The sequence below is a fragment of the Artemia sp. Qi Xiang Cuo genome, chromosome 12 (assembly GCF_049724085.1).
Source record: "Artemia sp. Qi Xiang Cuo chromosome 12, ASM4972408v1, whole genome shotgun sequence".
Classification (NCBI taxonomy): domain Eukaryota; kingdom Metazoa; phylum Arthropoda; class Branchiopoda; order Anostraca; family Artemiidae; genus Artemia; species Artemia sp. Qi Xiang Cuo.
In genome coordinates, this window is record NC_142805.1 from 17,552,284 (window position 1) to 17,573,661 (window position 21,378).

A 21,378-nucleotide genomic window follows, 5' to 3' on the forward strand; every position below is an offset into this window, starting at 1 on the left:
AATAATTTTAATCCCCAAAAGTTGTGTCTGGTAACACTTCTTCTTAGAAGTTAAAAAATCCTCTTTTTTACATTTTTGATCCCCAAAAGTTGTGTCTGGTACCACTTCTTCTTAGAAGTTACCAGTAACTAGGATTAAAAGTTCTACAGTTTCTTTCTGGCTATTTTAACTTTAAATAAATTCAAGCTTTTTTCCCTCTTGTATAGAATGTATGTCTGTCGACATTTATTTTGGATTTTGTGTCTACATTGCGCACAATCGGCAATTGCATGTGCTTGTAGCACAAGCTCAATTGTTTAAATGGGTCATGATAATATCAAGTGCCCCTTTCGTCAACATAAGTACCAAGTGCAATCTACCCTTTTTGTTAATTAATATAATTTGTTTGGATTTGATCTATTTTTTTTCTAAATTTTTTTTTAGAGTATAGGGGCTTTGATCGTTATCCATTGTATTTATACCGTACTGTTAATAAAATTAAAATGTTTGGATTCGATACGATAAGTTTCAACAATATTGTTTGGATTAAAATGTCTCGTATAGTTGTAAATATGACTTCTACCTTTTGTTAATTCATTTAATATTTTGTTATTTTATCAAAATTAATTATAAAAAAATTTTTAGAGTCAAATGGCAAGTAGCAGGTGCAAAATGACTTCTACCCTTTTTGTTATTTCATATAATAGTTGGTTATTTTATAAAAATTGTTTATACAATTTTTTTTAGAGTCAAATGGCAATTAGCAGGTTCAATATGCCTTCTACACTTTTTTTAATTCATTTTATTTTTTTGTATTTTATCATTTATGTTTCTACAATTTTTTTATTTAAATATGTACATGTTCGGTATATCTAGTCCTTACACCCTTTTTTTATTTCATATAACATGTGTGTATTTTATCTACTAAGTGTATACTATTATTTTGGATTAATAAAGAACTTATAGTTAGCAACAAGCCTTATACCCTTTTGTTTTTTAATATAATATTGTTTTATTTGATCTGAATTGTTTATAAATTTTGTTTAGAGTCAATTGGCAAGTAGCAGGTGCAAAATGATTTCTCCCCTTTTGTTAATTAAAATTAAAGTTGGTTATTTTTTAAAAATTGATTATAAAATATTTTTTGGAGTCAAATGTCAAGTAGCGGGTGCAAAATGACTTCCACCCTTTCTTTAATTCATATAATTGTTGTTTAGTTTATAAAAATTGATTATACAATATTTTTTAGAGTCAAATGGCAAGTAGCGGGTTCAATATGTCTTCTAGCCTTTTTTTAATTCATATAATATTTGTTTATTTTATAAAAATTTATTCTACAATTTTTTTTGAGTCATATGTCAAGTATAGTGTGCAAAATGCCTTCTATAATTTTTTTAATTCATACAATTTGTTTATTTGATAAATATTTTTTCTAAAATTTGTTTAGATTCAATTAGCCAGTATCAGTTTCACAATGACGTATACCCTTTTTTTAATTCTTACAATATTTTGTTATTTGTTAAGTATTTTTTCTACATTATTTTTTGGTGACAATTGGCAAGTATAAGGTGAAAATTGACTTAGACCTTTTTTTAATTAAAAAAATATTTTTTTATTTGATCAAATATGATTATACTATTTTTTTAGATTCAAATGGAAAGTATCGGTTTCAATAAGACTAATACCTTTTGTTATTTAATTTTCTAGTTTTTTATTTGATCAAAAATTTGTATTAAATATTTTTTAGATTAATATAGCCATTTTCAGGTTCAATATGCGTTATACCCTTCTGTTATTTAATAACATTTGTTTTTTTTTGATAAAAATTGATTAAAACAATTGTTTTTTGTAAAGTGTCTAGTTTAATTTTCCAAATTCCTTATAAACTTTTTTTTAATTCATAAATGTGATTTTATTTCGATAAAAATATAGGTTAATATTTTTTTTTAGTCAAATTTCTCGTATAATTGGCAATATTAATGCTACTCTTTTTTTATTTAATCTAAACTGTGTGGATGAGATAAAAATTTTATATACTATTTTTTTAGAGTACATTGGCAAGTATCGTTTTCCAACTTCCATATATACTTTTTTTTAATTCATTTAATTTTTTTTTTCGACAAAAAGAGAGAACCAAATATTTTTTAGATAAAAGTGTAAAGGAGAGGTATAAAATTTAATTCAACCTTTGGTTAATAACATATAAATGTGTGTATTCGATAAGATAAGTGTCTAATTTATTTTTTTTTTAAAATGTCCAGGATCGTGTGAAATATGCCAGCTACCCTTTTTTTCATTAAATTAAAATTTTTTTATTTGATAAAAATATATTATACTATTTTTTTAGAGTCAAATAGCAAGTAGCAGTTGCAAAATGTCTTCTACCCTATTTGTTAATTCATATAATAGTTGGTTATTTTATCAAAATTAATTCTACAATTTTTTTAGAGTCAAATGGCAAGTAGCATTTGCAAAATGACTTCTACCCTTTTGTTAATTCATATAATAGTTGGTTATTTTATAAAAATTGATTCTACAATTTTTTTAGAGTCAAATGGCAAGTAGCGGGTGCAATATGCCTTCTACCCTTTTGTTAATTCATATAATAGTTGGTTATTTTAACAATAATTATTATAATATTTTTTTAGAGTAAAATTTCAATTATCAGGTTAAAAATTACTTATACACTTTTTTTATGTCATATAATATGTTGTTAATTTTATAAAATTTTTTTCTAATATATTTTTTAGAGTCAAATGGCAAGTAGCAGGTGCAAAATGCCTTATACCCTTTTGTTAATACATTTAATAGTTGTTTTTTTTATCAATATTGATTATACAATTTTTTTTGAGTAAAATGGCAAGTAGCAGGTGCAATATGCCTTCTACTCTTTTGTTTATTCATATAATAGTTGGTTATTTGATCAAAATTGATTTTAATTTGTTTTTAGAGTCAATTTGCAATTAGCAGTTTCAAAATTACTTCTACACTTTTTTTTAATTAATTTATTATGTGTTATTTTGATAAAAATTGATTCTAATTTTTTTTTGTTTTCAATTGGAAAGTATCATGTGAAAAATGCCATCTACCCTTTTGTAAATTCCTATAATAGTTTTTGATTTTATAAAAATTGATTATACTATTTTTTTTAGAGTCAAATGGCAATTATCGTTTTCAAAATGACTTATACCCTTTTTTTAATTAATTTTCTTTTTGTTTTTTTGACAAAAATTTTGTATTATATTTTTTTAGATTATAGTATCAAGTAGCGTTATCAATATTAATACTACCTTTTTTTAATTCTTAAAAAAGTGTTTATATTGTCAAGTAGTTATACAAATTATTTTTTTTTGTAAAATATCAAGTATAGTTTGCAATATGAATGCTACCCTTTTTTTAATTAATAATAGATGTTTTGATTTGATAAAAATTGATTCTACTATTTTTTTAGAGTAATATAGCAAGTAGCGTGTGCAAAATGCTTTATACCCTTTTGTTAATTCATATAATAGTTTGTTATTTTATAAAAATTTATTATACTATTTTTTTAGAGTCAAATGTCAAGTATCATGTGCAAAATGACTTCTACCCTTTTGTTAATTCATATAAGAGTTGGTTATTTGATCAAAATTGATTATACTATTTTTTTTGAGGCAAATGGCAAGTATCAGGTGCAAAATGACTTCTACCCTTTTGTTAATTAATATAATATTTAGTTATTTTATAAAAATTGATTATAATATTTTTTTAGAGTCAATTGTCAAGTATCTTTTGCAAAATGCATTCTACCCTTTTTTTAATTCATATAAAAGTGGTTTTTTTGATAAAATTTTTTTATAATATATTTTTTGGAGTCAATTGTCAATAAGCTGTTTAAATATGATTTATACTCTGTCTTTATTTCATATTACATGTTTGTAAGAGATAAAATTTTAGTAAAATATATTTTTTAGATTATAATGCAAATTATCGGTTTAAATATTAATTATATAATTTTGTTATTTAAACCAATGTTTGATATCGATAAAAAATGTTTATAAAAATTGTTTATAGAAAATTTGAAATTATCAGTTGCAATATGCCTTATACACTTTTTTTTATTTCATCTAAATTTTTTTTATTTGATAATAATTGTTTCTAAATTTTTTTTTGAGTAAAATGGCAAGTAGCAGGTGCAATATGCCTTCTACACCTTTTTTTAATTCATATTATAGTTGTTTATTTGATCAAAATTTATTCTACAATTTTTTTAGAGTCAAATGGCAAGTAGCGGGTGCAAAATGCCTTCTACCCTTTTGTTAATTCATATAATAGTTGGTTATTTTATCAAAATTGATTCTCCAATTTTTTTAGAGTCAAATGGCAAGTAGCATTTGCAATATGCCTTCTATACATTTGTTAATTCATTTAATATGTTTTTTTTTGTTAAAATTTATTTCTCAAAATTTTTTTGAGTCAAATGTCAAGTATCTGGTTAAATATGACTTATACCTTTAGTTAATTAAGTTAATGTTTTTATTTTATCAAATTTGTATCTTAAATTTTTTTAGATAAATTGGGCTATGATAGGGTTCAAAATTAATAATACCCTTTTTTTTAATTCATCTAATGTGGTTATTTTATAAAATTTGAGACTCAAATTTTTTTAGATAAAAATGGCACTTAGCGGTTGAAATATTAATGATACTCTTTTGTTTTTTCAAATAATAATTGTTTATTTGATCAAAAATAATTCTACTAGATTTTAATGCTTACAAAAAAGTACTTGGTACAGATTGTTTTTGAGATTGTGGTTTTGGGTAGTTTCTGAGCCTGTTCCTTGTCCCCCATTCGCTGCTTTACCTCCAGACATGAAAAAACTTTTGCCCCCTACATTACTGAAAAAATTAACAAGACACTCCAATACTTTCTCTTTTTTTTTGTTATTTGAAGGGTGTAGCCCACGTTTTGCATATATTCGCCCGTTTTCTTTTCATTATGTTTTTAATGACTAGTTTAAATATAAAATTTAGTTTTTTATATATTTTAACTAGTTTTACCTATTTTTTTCTTCTCTTGACCCATTTTGCATAATTTTTTCTTCCTGCTTGTTGTTTCTTTTATTCCAAAATTTAACTTCAACCCTTTGGGGCTTGTGATAGCTATTTTAATAAATAAGCATCTTATCTTAAGAGCTGCAAGTCAATAATATTCAAAATCTAAAAAAATATTTTAGTTCTTTTAGTCGTGTGTAAAAATTTTTCAGGTTACACAATTTATTTTTGCAAGTGTTAGTGGTAAAATCAAGTTTTTGGATGAGTCATAATAGAGTTGAGAGTACCTTACAACCAAAATAGGTAGGGGCAAGTTGGGTTCAAAATTTTTTTTTTGATATTTCTTTTTTTTTTAAATTCTAGCCTATCTTAGAATTTAATAAAGAAAAATTCTTGTAGCCTTCATTCTTGCGTATCGAATCTTGATAATCACTTTCTAATAGCCCCTTTGAATCGCTACAGTCAAACATATTTTAGTTCAATGCTACAGTGTTGCCAACAAACAAATTTGATTTTTTTTTTTTTTTGTTCTTGCTGCCTTCTTTTTTTTGTGATAAATCTTGATATATCACTTTCTAATAGACCCTTTGAATCACTAAATCCAAACAAATTTTAGTTCAATGTTACAGTGTTGCCAATAAAACAAAATTTGATTTTTTTTTTCTTGTTGCTTTCCTTTTTGTGGGTCAAATCTTGATAATCACTTTCTAATAGCGAATTTGAATCACTACAGCCAATCAGTTTTTAGTTCAATGCTACAGTGTCACCAGCAAACAAATTTGATTTTTTTTTTTTTTTTTTTGTCTTCTATTTGAATGTCAAATCTTGATAATCACTTTCTAATACCCCTTTGAATCACTACAACCAAACAAATATTAGTTCAATGCAACAGTGTTGCCGACAAACAAATTTGATTGTTTTTTCTTGTTGCCTTCTTTTTTGTGTCAAATCTTGATAATCACTTTTTGATAGCCCCTTTGAATTGCTACAGCCAAACAAATTTTAGTTTAATGCTACAGTGTTGCCAACAAACAAATTAGATTTTTTTTTCTTGTTCCCTTCTTTTTTTGCGTCAAATATTGATAATCACTTTCTGATAGCCCCTTTGAATCGCTACAGCCAAACAAATTTTAGGTCAATGCTACAGTGTTGCCAATAAAACAAAAATACCTCAATATCTTGATGGGATTCAAATGACAGAAAAGAGAAACCGTCAATGATGTCTTCATCATACAACTTCTTGTCACTTTTCTTTTTCACTTTTCCAATCAGGTTTTCCTCATCTTCATCAGCCATAACGCTGGAATTGTTCAATCCATTAGCAACAAGGAATGCATTGTTCTTGCTCAGCTGATTTAGCCGTTGAGCCTTGAACTTTTCAGATATACTTGACATATCTTCTAACAAGAAACATGGCTAAACAACACTAACCCTAAAACAAAAGTAGAATTTGTAAATAAAATATCACAAAGAGGGAATATAAAAGAGGACAAAGCAAAAGAAATATTTTAAAAGACAAGTTTATAAAGTGCAATGATTGAATAATATATTAAGAAAGAAAAGAAAAAGGCTCCCTGAAGAGAAAAAACAAAATTCTAAGCATTAAAATGATGTAATCAGAATCATGTAAAAAATGAATGATGTAAAACAGTCCCTGAATCTTGGATTGTTCTCATGATAGGTAGAAGTTTGAAACTGTCATTTTCTTCAAACTAGTCAAAATGTGTAATAGCTCTGCCTCCTGGGATGCCTCGTCCCTCCCCCTTCCCCCTAGTCCCACAGCAAGGATTGTAAATTATGCAATTTGCCCATTGTTTAGATGCAGAATTTATCATTAGGAAAAGGGGAAATGTTTAATTTTAGATGTATCCAAAAAGGCTAAGGGTATTAAGGTGAAACTTAGAAGAATGTCGAGTGGTATGTTGTAATAAAATAAATGGCACAATGTGCATCCAGTGTATCAAAAACTAGGATCTGCAATATCTTAAGAATGGCTGAAAGTTGAAATTTCCAGGACGTGTTCAGGGGGATGTTGAAAAGTGATTGAAGGGCTGCCAGCCCCCGCTCCCTCCCATGCAGTGGCGGATCCAGGGGGACAAGGGAGACCCCCCCCCCCTAACGTAGTCTAAATAGTGTAATTTACTTAATTAACGCAAGATCACGTTAATTAAATTTGCTCCTAACGCAAGTTTATTGGATCAAACTCTTTTGCCCCCCCCCCCCTAAAAAAATATTGGACTCCATGACTTTTCCAGCTATCCACACTCAAAAATAAATTTGATCAAAATTTTGAAATAGCCATCTTGTTTAAAATAACTACGCCTATGGATATGAAATAGTCACCCACAGCTGTCGAGAGGGCTGCCAAACACAATCAAAACAAACTGTGTTAATACTGGTTGTCAAAATGGCATATCAGCAATACCTAAGGAATGGCTGAGGGTATTAAGTTGAAACTTTCAGGGGATGGTGGAAGAGTGATTAGAGGGCAACCAGCCCCACTGCCCTTTTTGATGTCCCCTCCCCTCGACATTGATTCAAATTCCAAAAAAGCAATTTTGTTAAAAATAGTCTAAAGATCTAGTAACTATGCCTCTGAGGATGCAATTTCCCCCACAGCCCCCAGGGAAAAGATTGTATAATATGCAGTTTGTCCTTTTTTGCATGCAGAATTCATCATTAGAAAAAGGAGGAATGTTTGGTTTTAGGTGTGTTCAAAAAGGCTAAGAGTATTAAGGTGAAGCCTTGGGGAATGTTAAGGAGCATTTTAAACTAAATCAAAAGATACTGTGCATTCAGTTTATCAAAAATTTGTATCAGCAATATCTCAAGAACAGCAGAGGGTATCAAGTTTAAATTTTCAGAGCATGTTGAAAAGTGGTCAGAGAGCTGGCAGTCCACCTTCCATTCCCTTTTCAGCTATCCTCTTCCTAAAGATATCATCAAAATTTTTAAATAGCCATCTTGTTGAAAATAGTCAAAAAGTACTATACCTCTGAAGATGACACAACCCCCACAGCCATTGGGACAGGTGTTGTAAGCTATATAAGTTGTCCATCATTTAGGCCTATATATAAAGTTTGTTATTGGGAAAAGGGGGTGTCTGATCCTGAGTCTCGAAAAAGGCTAAGGGTATTAAGGTAAAACTTTTAGAGACTGTTGAGGGGGATTTCAAACAAAATCAAAACAAAGGGCACAACAGCAACATCTAAGGAATAGCAATGGGAATTAAGTTGAAACTTTAAAGGCAAGATGAGAGGGATGTTGAAAAAGGAGCAAAATACAATTAGACCTCCCCCCCTCTTGCCCCCTCATATGCCCCCCATAACACTGACAAAAATCTTAAAGAACATTTTATCCAAAACAGTCAAAATATCTAATATATATACCTCTGGGGATGCCATGCCTCAACAGCCCCCAATTCAAGGAATGCAAATTGTGCAATCTATCCGTTTTTTACAAGCAGGATTTATCATTAGGAAAGGGAGGAATATTTGATGCTGGGTCTGTCCAAAAAGACTTAGGGTATTGAAATGAAATTTCAAAAAAATCTGAGGGGTATGTTGAGCTAAATCAAAAGACATTATCTGCATCCAAGCTATCAAAATGGCATATCTGCAATATCTTAGGAACGGGTAAGGGCATTAACTTGAAACTTTCAGGGGCACTACTACTAATATCACTACTGTGGCTACTAATATGACTGGCTGCAACTGCGACCGTGAGTATTTCTGACATCAACAACTTGCAACTGCTACTACATCTACTTGTGGCAACTTTCAGGAAAATGATGAGGGGGGTGTTGAACAAAACCAAAACATACTTTGCACCTGCTGTTTTTCAAAAGGGCACATCAGCAACATCTCAGGGATTTTAGTTGAAACTTTCACAGTACGTGAAAGAACAGTGCTTGGAGGGCAAATGACTCTCCTTGTCCTTTTTAGACCCCCATCCTGTTCAAATTAGTCAAAAGGTCTAATAACTATGACTCTGGGAGGGATTTTAAACAAAATACACAATATGTATCCAGGTTGTCAAAACAGCATATCTGCAATATCTCAAGAATAGTGAAGGATATTCAGTTGAAACTTTCAGAGAATGTTTAAGGAGATATTGAACTTAATCAATATAGAAGTACTCTAGAACCCTAGCCCTTAGGGATGTGTGTGTGGAAGGTTGTCATACTCAAAGACCTCATTTCTGGAACTTTCAACTATGTTGAACAAAATGACTATCTCAAAATTTTGATTGGATGTGTTTGGGGAAATGGTGGGGATGAGAGAGGGTTAGTTGCCCTCCAGTCACTTTTGACCTTTAAAAAGGGTACTAGCCCTTTCAATTTCCAATTGAATGAGCCCTTTTTGAAGTTTCTACAACAATACTATCTATAAAAATCTTATATGCCCCTGGGGAAATGGTGGGCATGAGTTAGGGGTTAGCTGCCCTTCAATCATTTTCGAGTATTGAAAATGGCACTAGCCCTTTGAATTTCCAATCAAATGAGCCCTTTCTGAAGTTTCTATAACAACACTTTATATAAAAACCTTATATGCCCCCAGGGCATAGTTTACAGCCCTTGCCCTGGGGGTGTGGGGGGTTGTCATCCTCAAAGATCTAATTTCACAGACTTTAAACTATGTTGAAATAAATGAATATTTAAAAATTTTGATTGGATATATTTGGGAAAATGGTGGGCGTGAGAGGGGGTTAGCTGCCCTCCAATCACTTTTGACTATTAAAAAGGGCACTAGCCCTTTCAATTTAAAATTGAATGGGCTCTTTTGAAGTTTCTACGACAACGCTCTCTATAAAAACCTTATATGCCCCCAGCGCATGACTTACACCCCTTGCCCTGAGGGCGGTGGGGAGGGGGGGGGTGTTATCCTAAAAAAAATAATTTCCAGAACTTTCAACTACGTTGAAAAAAAAACCCAGGGCATAAATTACAACCCTTGCCCTGAGGGGTGTGTGTTTGGGGGGGGGGTACCATTCTCAAAGACCTGATTTTCAGAACATCCAACTACATTGAACAAAATGGCTATCTCAAAATTTGATTGGATGTGTTTGGGGAAATGGTGGGTGTAAGAATGGGGTTAGTTGCCCTCCGATCACTTTTCTATTAAAAAGGGCACTAGCCCTTTCAATTTCCAATTGAATAAGCCCTTTTTGAAGTTTCTAAGACAACGATATCTATAAATAACCTTATATGCCCCAAGGGCATAACTTACAATCCTTGCCCTGAAGGGGTGTAGGCGGTTTGTCATCCTCAAAGACATAATTTCCAGAATTTTCAACTACATTGAACAAAATGGCTATCTCAAAATTTTGTTTGGTTGTGTTTGGGGAAATGGTGGGTGTGAGAGGGGGGTTAGTTGCACTTCAATCCCTTTCGACTATTAAAAAAGGGAACTAGCCCTTTCAGTTTCCAGTCGAGTGAGCCCTTTTTGAAGTTTTTACGACAAGGCTTTCTATAAAAACTTTATATGCCCCCAAGGCATAACTTACCACCCTTGCCCTGAGGGCTCTGAGGGGGTTATCATCCTTAAAGACCCAATTCCCAGAACTTTCAGCTACATTGAACAAAATGGCTATCTCAAAATACTGATTGGATGTGTTTGGGCAAATGGTGAGCATGAGAGGGAGGTTAGTTGCTGTCCAATCACTTTCGACTGTTAAAAAGGGCACTAGCCCTTTGAATTTCCAATCGAATGAACCCTTTTTGAAGTTTCTACGACCATGCGTTCTATAAAAACCTTTCCAATCAAATGAACACTTTTCAAAGTTTCTACAACAACTCATTCAATACAAAGCGCCCTGGTCTAAAAGAAAGAAAGAAAGAAAGAAACATATAAATAATACATTGTGCCAACATCATTCTTTACTTAGGCAGTGCTATTGCGCAGCCTATGATAGTGTTTCCTTCAGAAGAGCCATAACTCTAGAGTCTTACCATAATGTTCATGTGTACTCTAGTAAACATAGCTTATTTACAGATCCCCAAAAATATGCCACTTTTTGTTATTATTGTTGCATTTTGTTCTCAGCACATCATCTTATATTTGTGCCAACTCATATCAGTTATCCTCATATACCCTTTATTTTCTGGCTTTACCCGGTGTGACTTATCTAACAACTAATCCTGACTACCTCTGACCTTCCTTTTACCTCTGATGTCATTTATATCTTGTGAAAGGCTAAGAATAAGTAATTGGGTCAGGTGGGTCAGGATCCCACCAATAATAGGGGACAAAAATAGCTAAACCTACATCACCCCTTCAGCCAAATCATCTCAACCAAACCCTGCAAATATCAGAACTCTGCCAAGAAGTCTGTCAATCCCAAGAGAAAATGGCAAACCATCTTCCCCATTCCTTCCCCCACCAAGTACTATGCCTACATCCCAAAATGCAGTTGCTACTTGCCCAGCCACAAGGACTCAACCTTCCACCACCACACCAAAGGTCATGCCACATACCCACAATGACAGAGTGATTAGACCACCCTTAAGGCTGGGCATGTAGGCAGACATCCCTAAATGAAAGGAAAGGAGATGCAGCATTGTGAACTAATCCACTTGTTTGTGCTTATATCATGCTTTTGTTCTAGGTACTTGGGTTTTAAATAAATTATAAACCAAATAATTCTACAGACATGTTGGATAAGCAATTTTGGCATGCTTGAGCATACTAGGCTATTTAGAGGGGGGTGATAGTCATGATAGGGGCTATAATAGGCTTATTTGCAAATAGTGTTGTTGGTAGACTCTAATGGTACAACTTTTCTGTTATTATAGTGTTTTCTTCAGACAAGAAATAGACTACAGTGATATCATTTGATGAAACCAGGGGAGAAAATCAGCAATCTACCGCAGCTACATTATCTTATTATCTACATCATCATTATCCACATTATCCTTTCAAAAACACACAAATAATATAATTAGGATAACCTCTTGCAGCCAATTGTAATAATATTGCCATTTGTGGTTGCTGTGGAGCAACTGACCATGTGTCCAGCAAATCCAATCCATGCACTGGTTCTATGTTTTGTGTAGTATGTAAGAAAAAATGGTCACACATGCTACAGCACAAATTGTCCTGTTGCTAAACAGAAGCCAACCTCTACTAGGTCATGACCAAGCAACCCCCAGCATCATACAGTCTGATATCTTGGAATAGCAATGGGAACTTTATAAACCAATTCACTTTTGTCCTTGATTTTCTTTGTAAGTGTAACATAATATGCCTGCAAGAGCTTTTTCAATGGAGCAGCACATAAACTTGCTGAATCTTTCACCTTGTCATAATGTATATTCTGTTCCTGCAAAGCAAACAAAAGATTGTGGTCATCCTTCAGGTGGTTTAGTAATGTATGTTTGATCAAACCTAAGCTCTGAACTTTTGAATTTGGAGGATTACTACCTTGCTGTTAGAGTAAACAACATGGCTATAATTAATGTCTATCTTCCCACTGACTACTGGGACAACAAATTGGGATGTTGCTTTGCAATTAGTGTGTTTAAATTTTCTAAATGCATGGAAAAAGCTTGTCAAGGAAAGCTTCATTGTATTATAGTAGGTGACTTCAACTACAGCCTAGAGTTTGACAACCATGTGGTGTCAAGTTGCAGAAGAGTTTTACTTGGTATTATGAGTGATGATCTCTGCATCAGAGCCAAAAGTGAAAAATATACATACATTCATAACTCTGGAAGTACATCCAACTTGGACCATGTGTAGCAAGCCAATCTGTTAATATTCCTTCTGTGCTTGTTAAGGATAACAACTTTACATCTGACCATCTCCCACTCAAGTTTAGATTATATTTCCCACAGGCTCAGTTACCACAAGATACAGACAGCACAGAGTTGTATAAAAGGTGGATTAAGTTACTAAATTGGTATTGGGTTTATGTTCAAAAATTTAATGAGTTGTATGATGTAATCTTGGACAAAATCCATGTGCCCTATGATCTACTTTGAAAGTCTGCTTGTGCAGACTCAGAAGCTAAATGTTTACTGTGCCAAATTTATCCATTCTTTGCATGTTGCCAAACTTGCAGCTGTTCCTATTAAGCGTATTAAAAGTGGCACAGAAATTATTGGGTGGTCAAAGAACCCAGCACTTTGTGAAGCATGTGATAGGGCTAAATTTTGGTTGAAAATTTGGAGAGACTATGGCTCTCCTAGGTCTGGTATTGTAAATCAGATAAGATTACAGACTAAAAAAAGTTTGTGAATGAGCTTGCCAAGTAGAGCTCAATTCAGTCCATTTATTCTGATAAAGTCTTTAGTAAACCAAATAAGCTTTGAAAAATTATGCTAAAAGCACAGAGTAATTGCCTTAATAATATACTGGATTATGACATCCCTGAATCAACTTGGGTTGAATATTATGAGAACATGTTCTCTTCCACTGAAAAGTGCCTTGCAGATTATTATAAGTGTGAGCTACATTCTTTCTTAGCTTGTTCATCTGATTCTGATGTTATGGTTTTTCTAAAGTATGTAATGAATGCTATTAATAGCCTTAAGAAAAAGAAATCCAGGGGTTCAGATAATATTTCTTTGTTTTATGTCAAAATATGTAGTCAATTATTCCTTCATCATATTACACTGTTATTTCAAATGATTTTCATCACTAGAATAGTTCTGTCATCTATTTGCATTAGGGCTTTAACTTCAATCCCAAAGAAAGGCAAACCTTATCATGAATGTTTGTCTTTTTGGTCAATCATAGTTTTGACAACTTTTTGTAAAATATTTGAGCTTTTGATAATTAACAAGGTCCAAAATAAGTGTTATAGCCTGGACTCACAGTTTGGATTCCAGCTGCATCTGGGTTGTTGCCATATGTTGTCTGCTGTAGCATCTATTCTCATTGATGCTGAGAAAACTGGATAAAGTTTGGCTTGTGTGGTGTACAATGTTCAATATGTCTTTGACTCTTTGATTTATGATGAGTTGATACTGGATATGGGAAAGTGCAGTGTAAAAAAAGAATTCTTCTTCCTTTAAAAGATATGTATGTAAATCTGAAAGCTGAATTTAAGCTCTTGCATCAGCATCTTAAAATAAAAAAATAATCCTGTTGTCCTGGGTAGAAAAGGGGCAATAACTTCACCTACTGCTTTTAATAATACAATAATCCAAGGGCAAGAGAGATGTAAAACAACTGTCTTGTAATGTATCAATGTTTTGTTAATATCATACACAGATGATATATTTAATTTGAGTTGCACTGTTTTGGGTATAGAGGAAAACTTTAACATCTTCCAGAATGATTACAAGCAGCTTGGATTAGAGTTTAATGCAGAAAAGTTGGAAATCCTGCTTTTTAATTGGAAATCAGTCGTTGATGGTTTTAAAATAATAATAATTATAATAATTTATTTTTGACCCACTAACAATTATAAAAAAGTGGAGTAACAAAAGAAAATAAAAAGTAAAGACATACAAAAACAAAACACATGCAAAACAATATCAATATAAAAAACTACAAATACAAATCAAAACAATTGCACAAGAGGATGAAAAGGACCCAACTGCTTGCAGGCCTCATCTTTTAACTTGGAGTCCAACTTGTTATATGACATCAATATTTCAGTTGCATTAAACATTTGAATAATCTTACGGTTTCTATACCAACAAGGCAAATACAAAAGATATTTACAATAACAGAAATACAAAACTCTAATATCCTGCATATCATTATTATTAAAAAATGGGCACAAACCTGATAGAAAAAGAATGGAATGGTCACAATACATAGAATAGAGTTTAGCCAATGCCTTACAAGAATGTCGGCCGCGATTTGGAACAATTTTAGCATAACCTGCTTTAAGCTTATTCTTAATATCCGCAAGTGCACTAGCACGGATAGCTGAAATAGGAGAGCAGATACTAATTCCAAGCCAACGCAACGCAGGAGCCAGCTTAACTGAAAAAGAACTACAACTCAAATCACTACTTGGGTTTTTAGCATTGAAAACTAAATACTCACATTTTTCAGCATTAAGCACAAGGCCAATTTTTTCCAAAAGCTTAGAAACAAACTGGGTAGACTTAGCTAGGGTGAATTTTGAATGGCTAATAAGTAATAAATCATCTGCATAAGCAATATAAGATAGATTAGTTAGACCCATAAAACACGACGGGAAAATACGAGAAAGCACAGGGTATAAACAAGCATTAAAAAGGTATGGTGACAGAACCCCTCCCTGCCTAAGTCCAGACCAAATTGGAATATTACCAAAAAAGGTATTTCCTGACCGGAGTCAAACATACGAATTAGCATACCAAAAATGAAGAACAAATATAACAGATGAATTCACTCCAAGCTGGGAAAGAGAATACCATAGTTGGCAGTGACAAACCGAATCAAAAGCTTTAGAAATATCTAACGCACATAAATGAACTTCAGATCCATCTTTTTGTGCTTGAATTAAAAAAGAAGTAAGAATTTGATGCGCATGTTGGCATCCAACATTTGGTTTAAACCCAAATTGATTGGACACATAATCAACATTTGGAAGAATTTCAGGAAGCAGGACATATTCAAAAACTTTGCTCAGCGAACAAGCTACCGTAATAGGTCTATATGATGCACAATTAGTCGGATCTTTCCCATGTTTAAGAATCAAAGTGACACTCCCGCACAAAAAAGAATCAGGCACCAAAGACATACATAGACAAATTTGAAATAATAACTGCAAATGATGAATCAATTCTTTGGAATCAATATGAAGGTTAAAAACACTAATACCATCAATATCACATGATTTAGATTTTAAATTCTTAGCACAACAAATCACACGGTCAGCAGAAATGGGAGGTACATGGCCTTGGTAGATTTTCGCAGGTAATACAGAAGAACAGAGGTTAACAAATTGAGAGTGAACCGCATAATTCATAATATTAAAAATCTTATTATAATGATTAATCAAAGAGGCATTAGGGATCCAATCAGCATTAGGAGGTGAATCAAATTTCATGACATTAATCACCTGTTTCCACTGACTAGAGGTCTTTGGAAATTCTACACCATTGTACCTTACTTTACAAAGATAACGTTTAAACTTCAACTTTGTTTTCTGTTTAATGTCAAAAAGGTGACCCCTTAAAGGGCGGCCACACACTACCCAAATTCTAAGCCACAATTTTTAAATCAGGGTCAGATTTCCATATTGAGCCTCTAGTCTTAAGCTTAAAACAACAAAGCGGGACAGCCACTTCTTCAGCTTTTTTCAGACAGGAAACAATCTGGCTGTAATATATATTCAGCTGAACTCAAGCTTGTGGGGATATAACACTGGTACAGAGTAAATTAAATGGAACTTTAACTGTAGACAGAAGAAGAGCAAGGGTAGATAGATATAGAGGCCAGTCTGCTTTATTCCAGTCTCTGTTGGTTATCCACTTTTTGTAATTAGTACATAAGTTCTGTTCAGCCTGAGTTGCATTGATGGTGACAGTGGCTGAAAGGGGCAGATGGTCATAATCATGTTCATCCTGGTCAATGTGAATATCACTAATAGAAATACCAGAAGAAACAACACAGTGATCAATATCAGACAATGAACCGCTATTATGTATGTATGAATGGGATGCATCTTTATCCAAAACCCAATAGCCATTAGGTAGCAAATCCAAAAATAAATCAGTTCATGTTGAGGTAGAGTTTATATCACATTTCATATTGCCTAAAAGGATCCAATCCAATCCATTACTCTCAACACTAATAAGAAGGGTTTTTAGCGATGCACATGCTTTAGTATACTTTGTTAGAGAGGGAAATGATCTTTGGTCGCAAGGGAGGTATACATTAATAAGAACTAGGTTAGCAAGACGGATTGCAATGAAATAATCACATTCACGATAACACACAGGGGATAGCAGGAGTAGTTTATGTTTTAATACGCAGGCCAGCCCGCCTGAAGGTCTCCCAGAAGTTTTTTGGGCACTTCTAGCAAAAACCAAGTGTTCTTTACTCCTGTGAAGGGAGTTCAAACTCACCAAAGGCAAAAGATGTTCTTGTAGAAACAAAATGTTGAATTAGATAATTTCTGGTTCAAAGAATCATCCTTATCCTTTGTTCTGTTAATGTTGAATGAGCATATAGAAAATTCGATTTTAATAGTCATTTTCTTAGCTGACTAGCACGTTTAGCTACAGCATTACAAAGGATTCGGCATTTTAGAGAAAATGAAACATGATTGCCATGACAATTAGCACATTTAGGGGTAGCCTGGCATGGGGAATTGCGGGATGATTCATGCTCTTGTGCACAGCGGGAGCAACGTTTAGGGTTATTACAAGACGACTTCAGATGATTAGGCAATTTGCAATTATAGCAGCACCTCGGTTGACACTGGAACTCATGAACACGCAAAATCTCATAACCAACTTTCACGCCAAGCTTCAGTGAATTAGTAAGAGCAATTGCAGTTTCAAAAAACACTTTGGCAGCAAAAGAATTGCCAATTTGTTTTGCATCCTTAATATTGCCACAGCCAATTAGCATGCTCATGTCAAAGGCATTTGATAAACCTTTCACAATACCTATATATTTTGTTTCATTTACTTTGACGTCACAGTTGCTCATAATAGAGGGAACATAATCGCAAAAGTCCTTAGCAGCAGTCTGATCAATCCGCACCACCAATTTATCTCTGGAGGGCTTTATGCTATGAATACATTCATGACCAGGTATAAGGTCAATCACTTCACGGCGTTTTGCAGGATTATTAAGGTGAGATGGAACTTTTGAAATGACAATAATGGCCTGATTATCAGCGATTGGCTGGGGCCTGGGGTCACTAAGAGGAGGGAATTTTAGATTGTAAGACACAATTTTCTCACGGATTTGCTTGAGTTTGGAGTCAATGTTTAGAAGCCTTGATGTGAGGCTTGAATATGCAACGGCTGGAATGACAGGAACCTCAGTAGGCAAAATAATCACGTAAGTTGGCAAAATAAAATCATCAGACTCGCATTTCTGAAAGGTCTCAATTATATCCTTTATGTGATGGTAATTAGCTAGATCACCTTGCCGTCAAGGCACACATTCGCCCACGAACACTTGAGACCATAGGTCAGTTTTAGCTATCATAATAGACTTTTCAACAAAAAAGTCACCCGCATGTTTGGCAATAATTTCATTATTGACTCCTTCATGAAAATTTGACTGCACAGTTTAGCAGTGCAGAATGTACAAGCTCCATCATAATCATGAATATATTCAATTTACATCACATTCATCCATTTTAGTAGTAAATAAGTTCAAGTCTAAACTAGTTACAATGCCAAAAACCATCACCAATATAAACTCAATCCAATCAAGCAGGCAGTGACGTCACAGCTTTGTAGTCAGAGAAATTGTTTTCAAGGACACTGAATTAATGAGATTTCCTTTATTGGATGAAAGTCACTGAATTAATCACAGATAGACTGGTTATAAAAAAGTCTCATGGGAATTTGGTTGGGAATAATCCACACTATAAAATAACTAAATAATCCAAGTTCAAATTCAAGGTTGATTATGAAAAGTCCATGGGGAATCACAATTGAGTCTTACTGTATAATGAGACTATATCCAGACTGCATCTAACAGAGGTGTTCACAGTATGAACTCTCAATAAAGACTGTGAAATACAAATTGTTCTTGGAAATACAAATGTTAAGCCAGTCCAGTTCATTACTTACCTTGGCCTTCCTATTGGTTCAAATCTAAAAACAACCTACTGATTGCTTATTTTGCATCTACAGAAGCAAATTTGTATTTGAGTCCTTTTGGAGAATTTTTCCCAAGTGCAATAAATATAAACTTTGATCTGTTTTCTTTAAGTATGCTAAGTTTCTACTTTGTTTCCCACTTTGGTCCTGAAATTATTTTCTTATTAGGAATTACAATATAGCAGACCAAACTTCAGCCATCCTTAATCAGATGTCAAAGTTCAATAACAATACTAAAAGCCATCTGTGGTTTGAAATCTTCTGCCAGTAGAACTCAGTGTGTTTTGTTTTCTCTATGGTTTAACCAGTCTTTTCTTGCTAGTGAGTATTTACATTGTGTTTAAACTTGTATTTTTATGCATTTTGTATTTGTCTTGTGTATCTTTTTCTTGTATCTTTATGTACTGTCTCTTTTGTTTAATTTTGACAGGTAACAAAATATTATTATTATTATATGGGCTTTAAAAACAATGTTATGTTTAAAGCCACAAACTGATCTTCATAGGTTTTTCAATGAATAAAATAACTTTGCAATTCAAAAAAAATTAGTTTTCAATATAGTGAATTCTAAAGTATTGATGGTGATCAACTGAGAGTAACTCACTAGATTTGAGGTGTTTTTACACTTGATTTTAACATGGCTCATATTTATCAACTGCAATGCAGCATGTCACTGTTGGTTGACTGTGTTTGGCTGTATTGTTTGTCCTTGGTGATAGGTGAGCAGGGTCAAGGCCTCATCCAAGTGCTTACATGATTGATCTTCTTTTACAAATTATCTGGTTGTGCTGTGATAAATAAGTTAATGAAAAGATACCAAAAACTGATACATACAATCATGAACTTAATGGATAAAACAATTAAATGTTCTACCAAAAGGTTGATCTTTATCTAAGTAGCAAGGTATATAGAAACCATGAAGGTCCTTTGACCTCTCTTTAATTTAGTATGAAATTTAAAGTTATGCCCAAAGTGATAGTTTTGCAGATAAGCAAATAAAACATATTGTCTTTTCAGTAAAGATATTCAACTAGAAATTAAAAAAGGTAAAATTCTACTTTAGCTACTTTTTGTTATCTTGGAAAGGGGTTTGGTTAGGAAAATGAAACTTTCAGGGATGGGTCTATAGGCTAAAGTATGTTCAGGGAAAGTATTTTTGAAGTGCCTACCTTAACTCTTTCTCCCTCTAGAGGGTCCTGAAATTTGCCTACATGACAATACCTATTGAAATTTTAACAAACCATTACTTTACCTTAGTCTCAGTAAAGTTTAAACTTACCTCCCATTTACATCAGAAACAAAATTTGCCCCCCCCCTAATGTAGAAATATATACCCTGAATTGGCATATATAGGGGGAGGGGACTGAAATTCATTTCCTATAGAAATGATTATTATATTCATAATCAGCATAAAAAAAGGCATCGAGTGGTATATTCACTTTATGCGTAAGTCAATAATATGATTTGGTAGAACTTTACCAAATATTCAGCTAAATAGGCATATATTAAAGGCTTAAAAACAGTACAATTTTTGTATCTGTATTATTCATCTTGATACTAACTGTAGCCTAGTTGGATAACCTATTAGTTTGACATTTAGTAAGGCTATAATTTTTTCAAGAATATCTATTGGGCATCTTCCTTCTGAGGTGGCAGTTCTATTTTTAAAGGTATCACTTATATATGCAAAGACTGAAGTTCAGTGCCCTTTAGAGTAGGAGAGTACTTGAACAAGGAATTCTAAGAGGGTCATTGAGGCTCTGGATTCCCTTCTGGGTTTCATTCACCTTTTTCAATAGGCCTAGCCCACTTTCTAGGTTAGACATAAGCACATCATCTATAATTTTACTGGTAAAACAGGGCAAGAAATATAGCCCATTCAATGAGAAAGGTGAAAAGAAGGGTTTTTGGACCTCTCTATTTTTAAAGTCACTGTTCATGTCTGAGATATGGATCAGAACTAGACATTAATAGAAAGATAAATTCTATCAATTTCAAATCTTGAAGACAATTTTTTTAAATTAACTTCAACCTTGGAAAAGGAAAATAACCTTTCTTTCTTCTTCTATTTATCAGCAGGCTCGGAATTGCTACAAAAATTTCTAGTCTCTAGTCTCGGAATTGCCCCTGGAATTCTACAAAAATATTGACATGCTTTGGTGCCATACTTGTTTATCGATATTGGCGACGTTGCCAAACTTAATAGACATAGAATAAACCTGAGAGGCTCGCTTGAAGTGCAATATGTAATGATTATAGTTAGTTTCAGATTGCCACTAACGTTAAGCAGCTTGCACTAAAGAGTTTGTCAAATCGTCTGAGACTGGTCAGAGAATACATTCAGCTAATCAATAGTAAGTTGATAATCTTAAGAGTCTTGTGTAAACTAAGCCATCCGTAATAAACACACGAATCTAATGTGAAACCACTTTCATAATCTTAATATCAACAATATATACAAGAGGGTCTCCGTCCATTGGAAACTGTATCAGTCTATAGCATTGTTTCTATTAATATGCTTCGTAAGTCCGTTCGTCGTGCTTAACCAAATAGGCAAAGTGGTTGCAAAGCAAGATTACCAAAGCAACTAAAATCGAATTTTGGAGAGTTTTCTTAAAACTTAGTTATATGGCA

The 21,378-nt window shown here is 33.0% G+C and overlaps 1 protein-coding gene across 2 annotated transcripts in view; it reads right to left on the reverse strand.

Annotated features, from left to right (window-relative positions):
* The window catches only part of LOC148945852 (uncharacterized), a 78,186-nt gene extending 57,271 nt beyond the window's left edge, over positions 1–20,915 (reverse strand). Inside the window, exons 1-2 of one of the 2 annotated variants that reach the window (XM_089097852.1) lie at positions 20,796–20,915; positions 6,183–6,444 (exon numbers count right to left, since the gene is read on the reverse strand). In XM_089097852.1, the coding sequence (XP_088953978.1) occupies positions 6,183–6,407 (225 nt within the window). In that variant the 5' untranslated portion in view covers positions 6,408–6,444; positions 20,796–20,915. Of the gene's footprint in view, positions 1–6,182; positions 6,445–20,776 lie in introns of both variants that reach the window. The other variant, XM_089097853.1, reaches the window with a different exon arrangement.
* Positions 20,916–21,378: the final 463 nt, after the last annotated feature.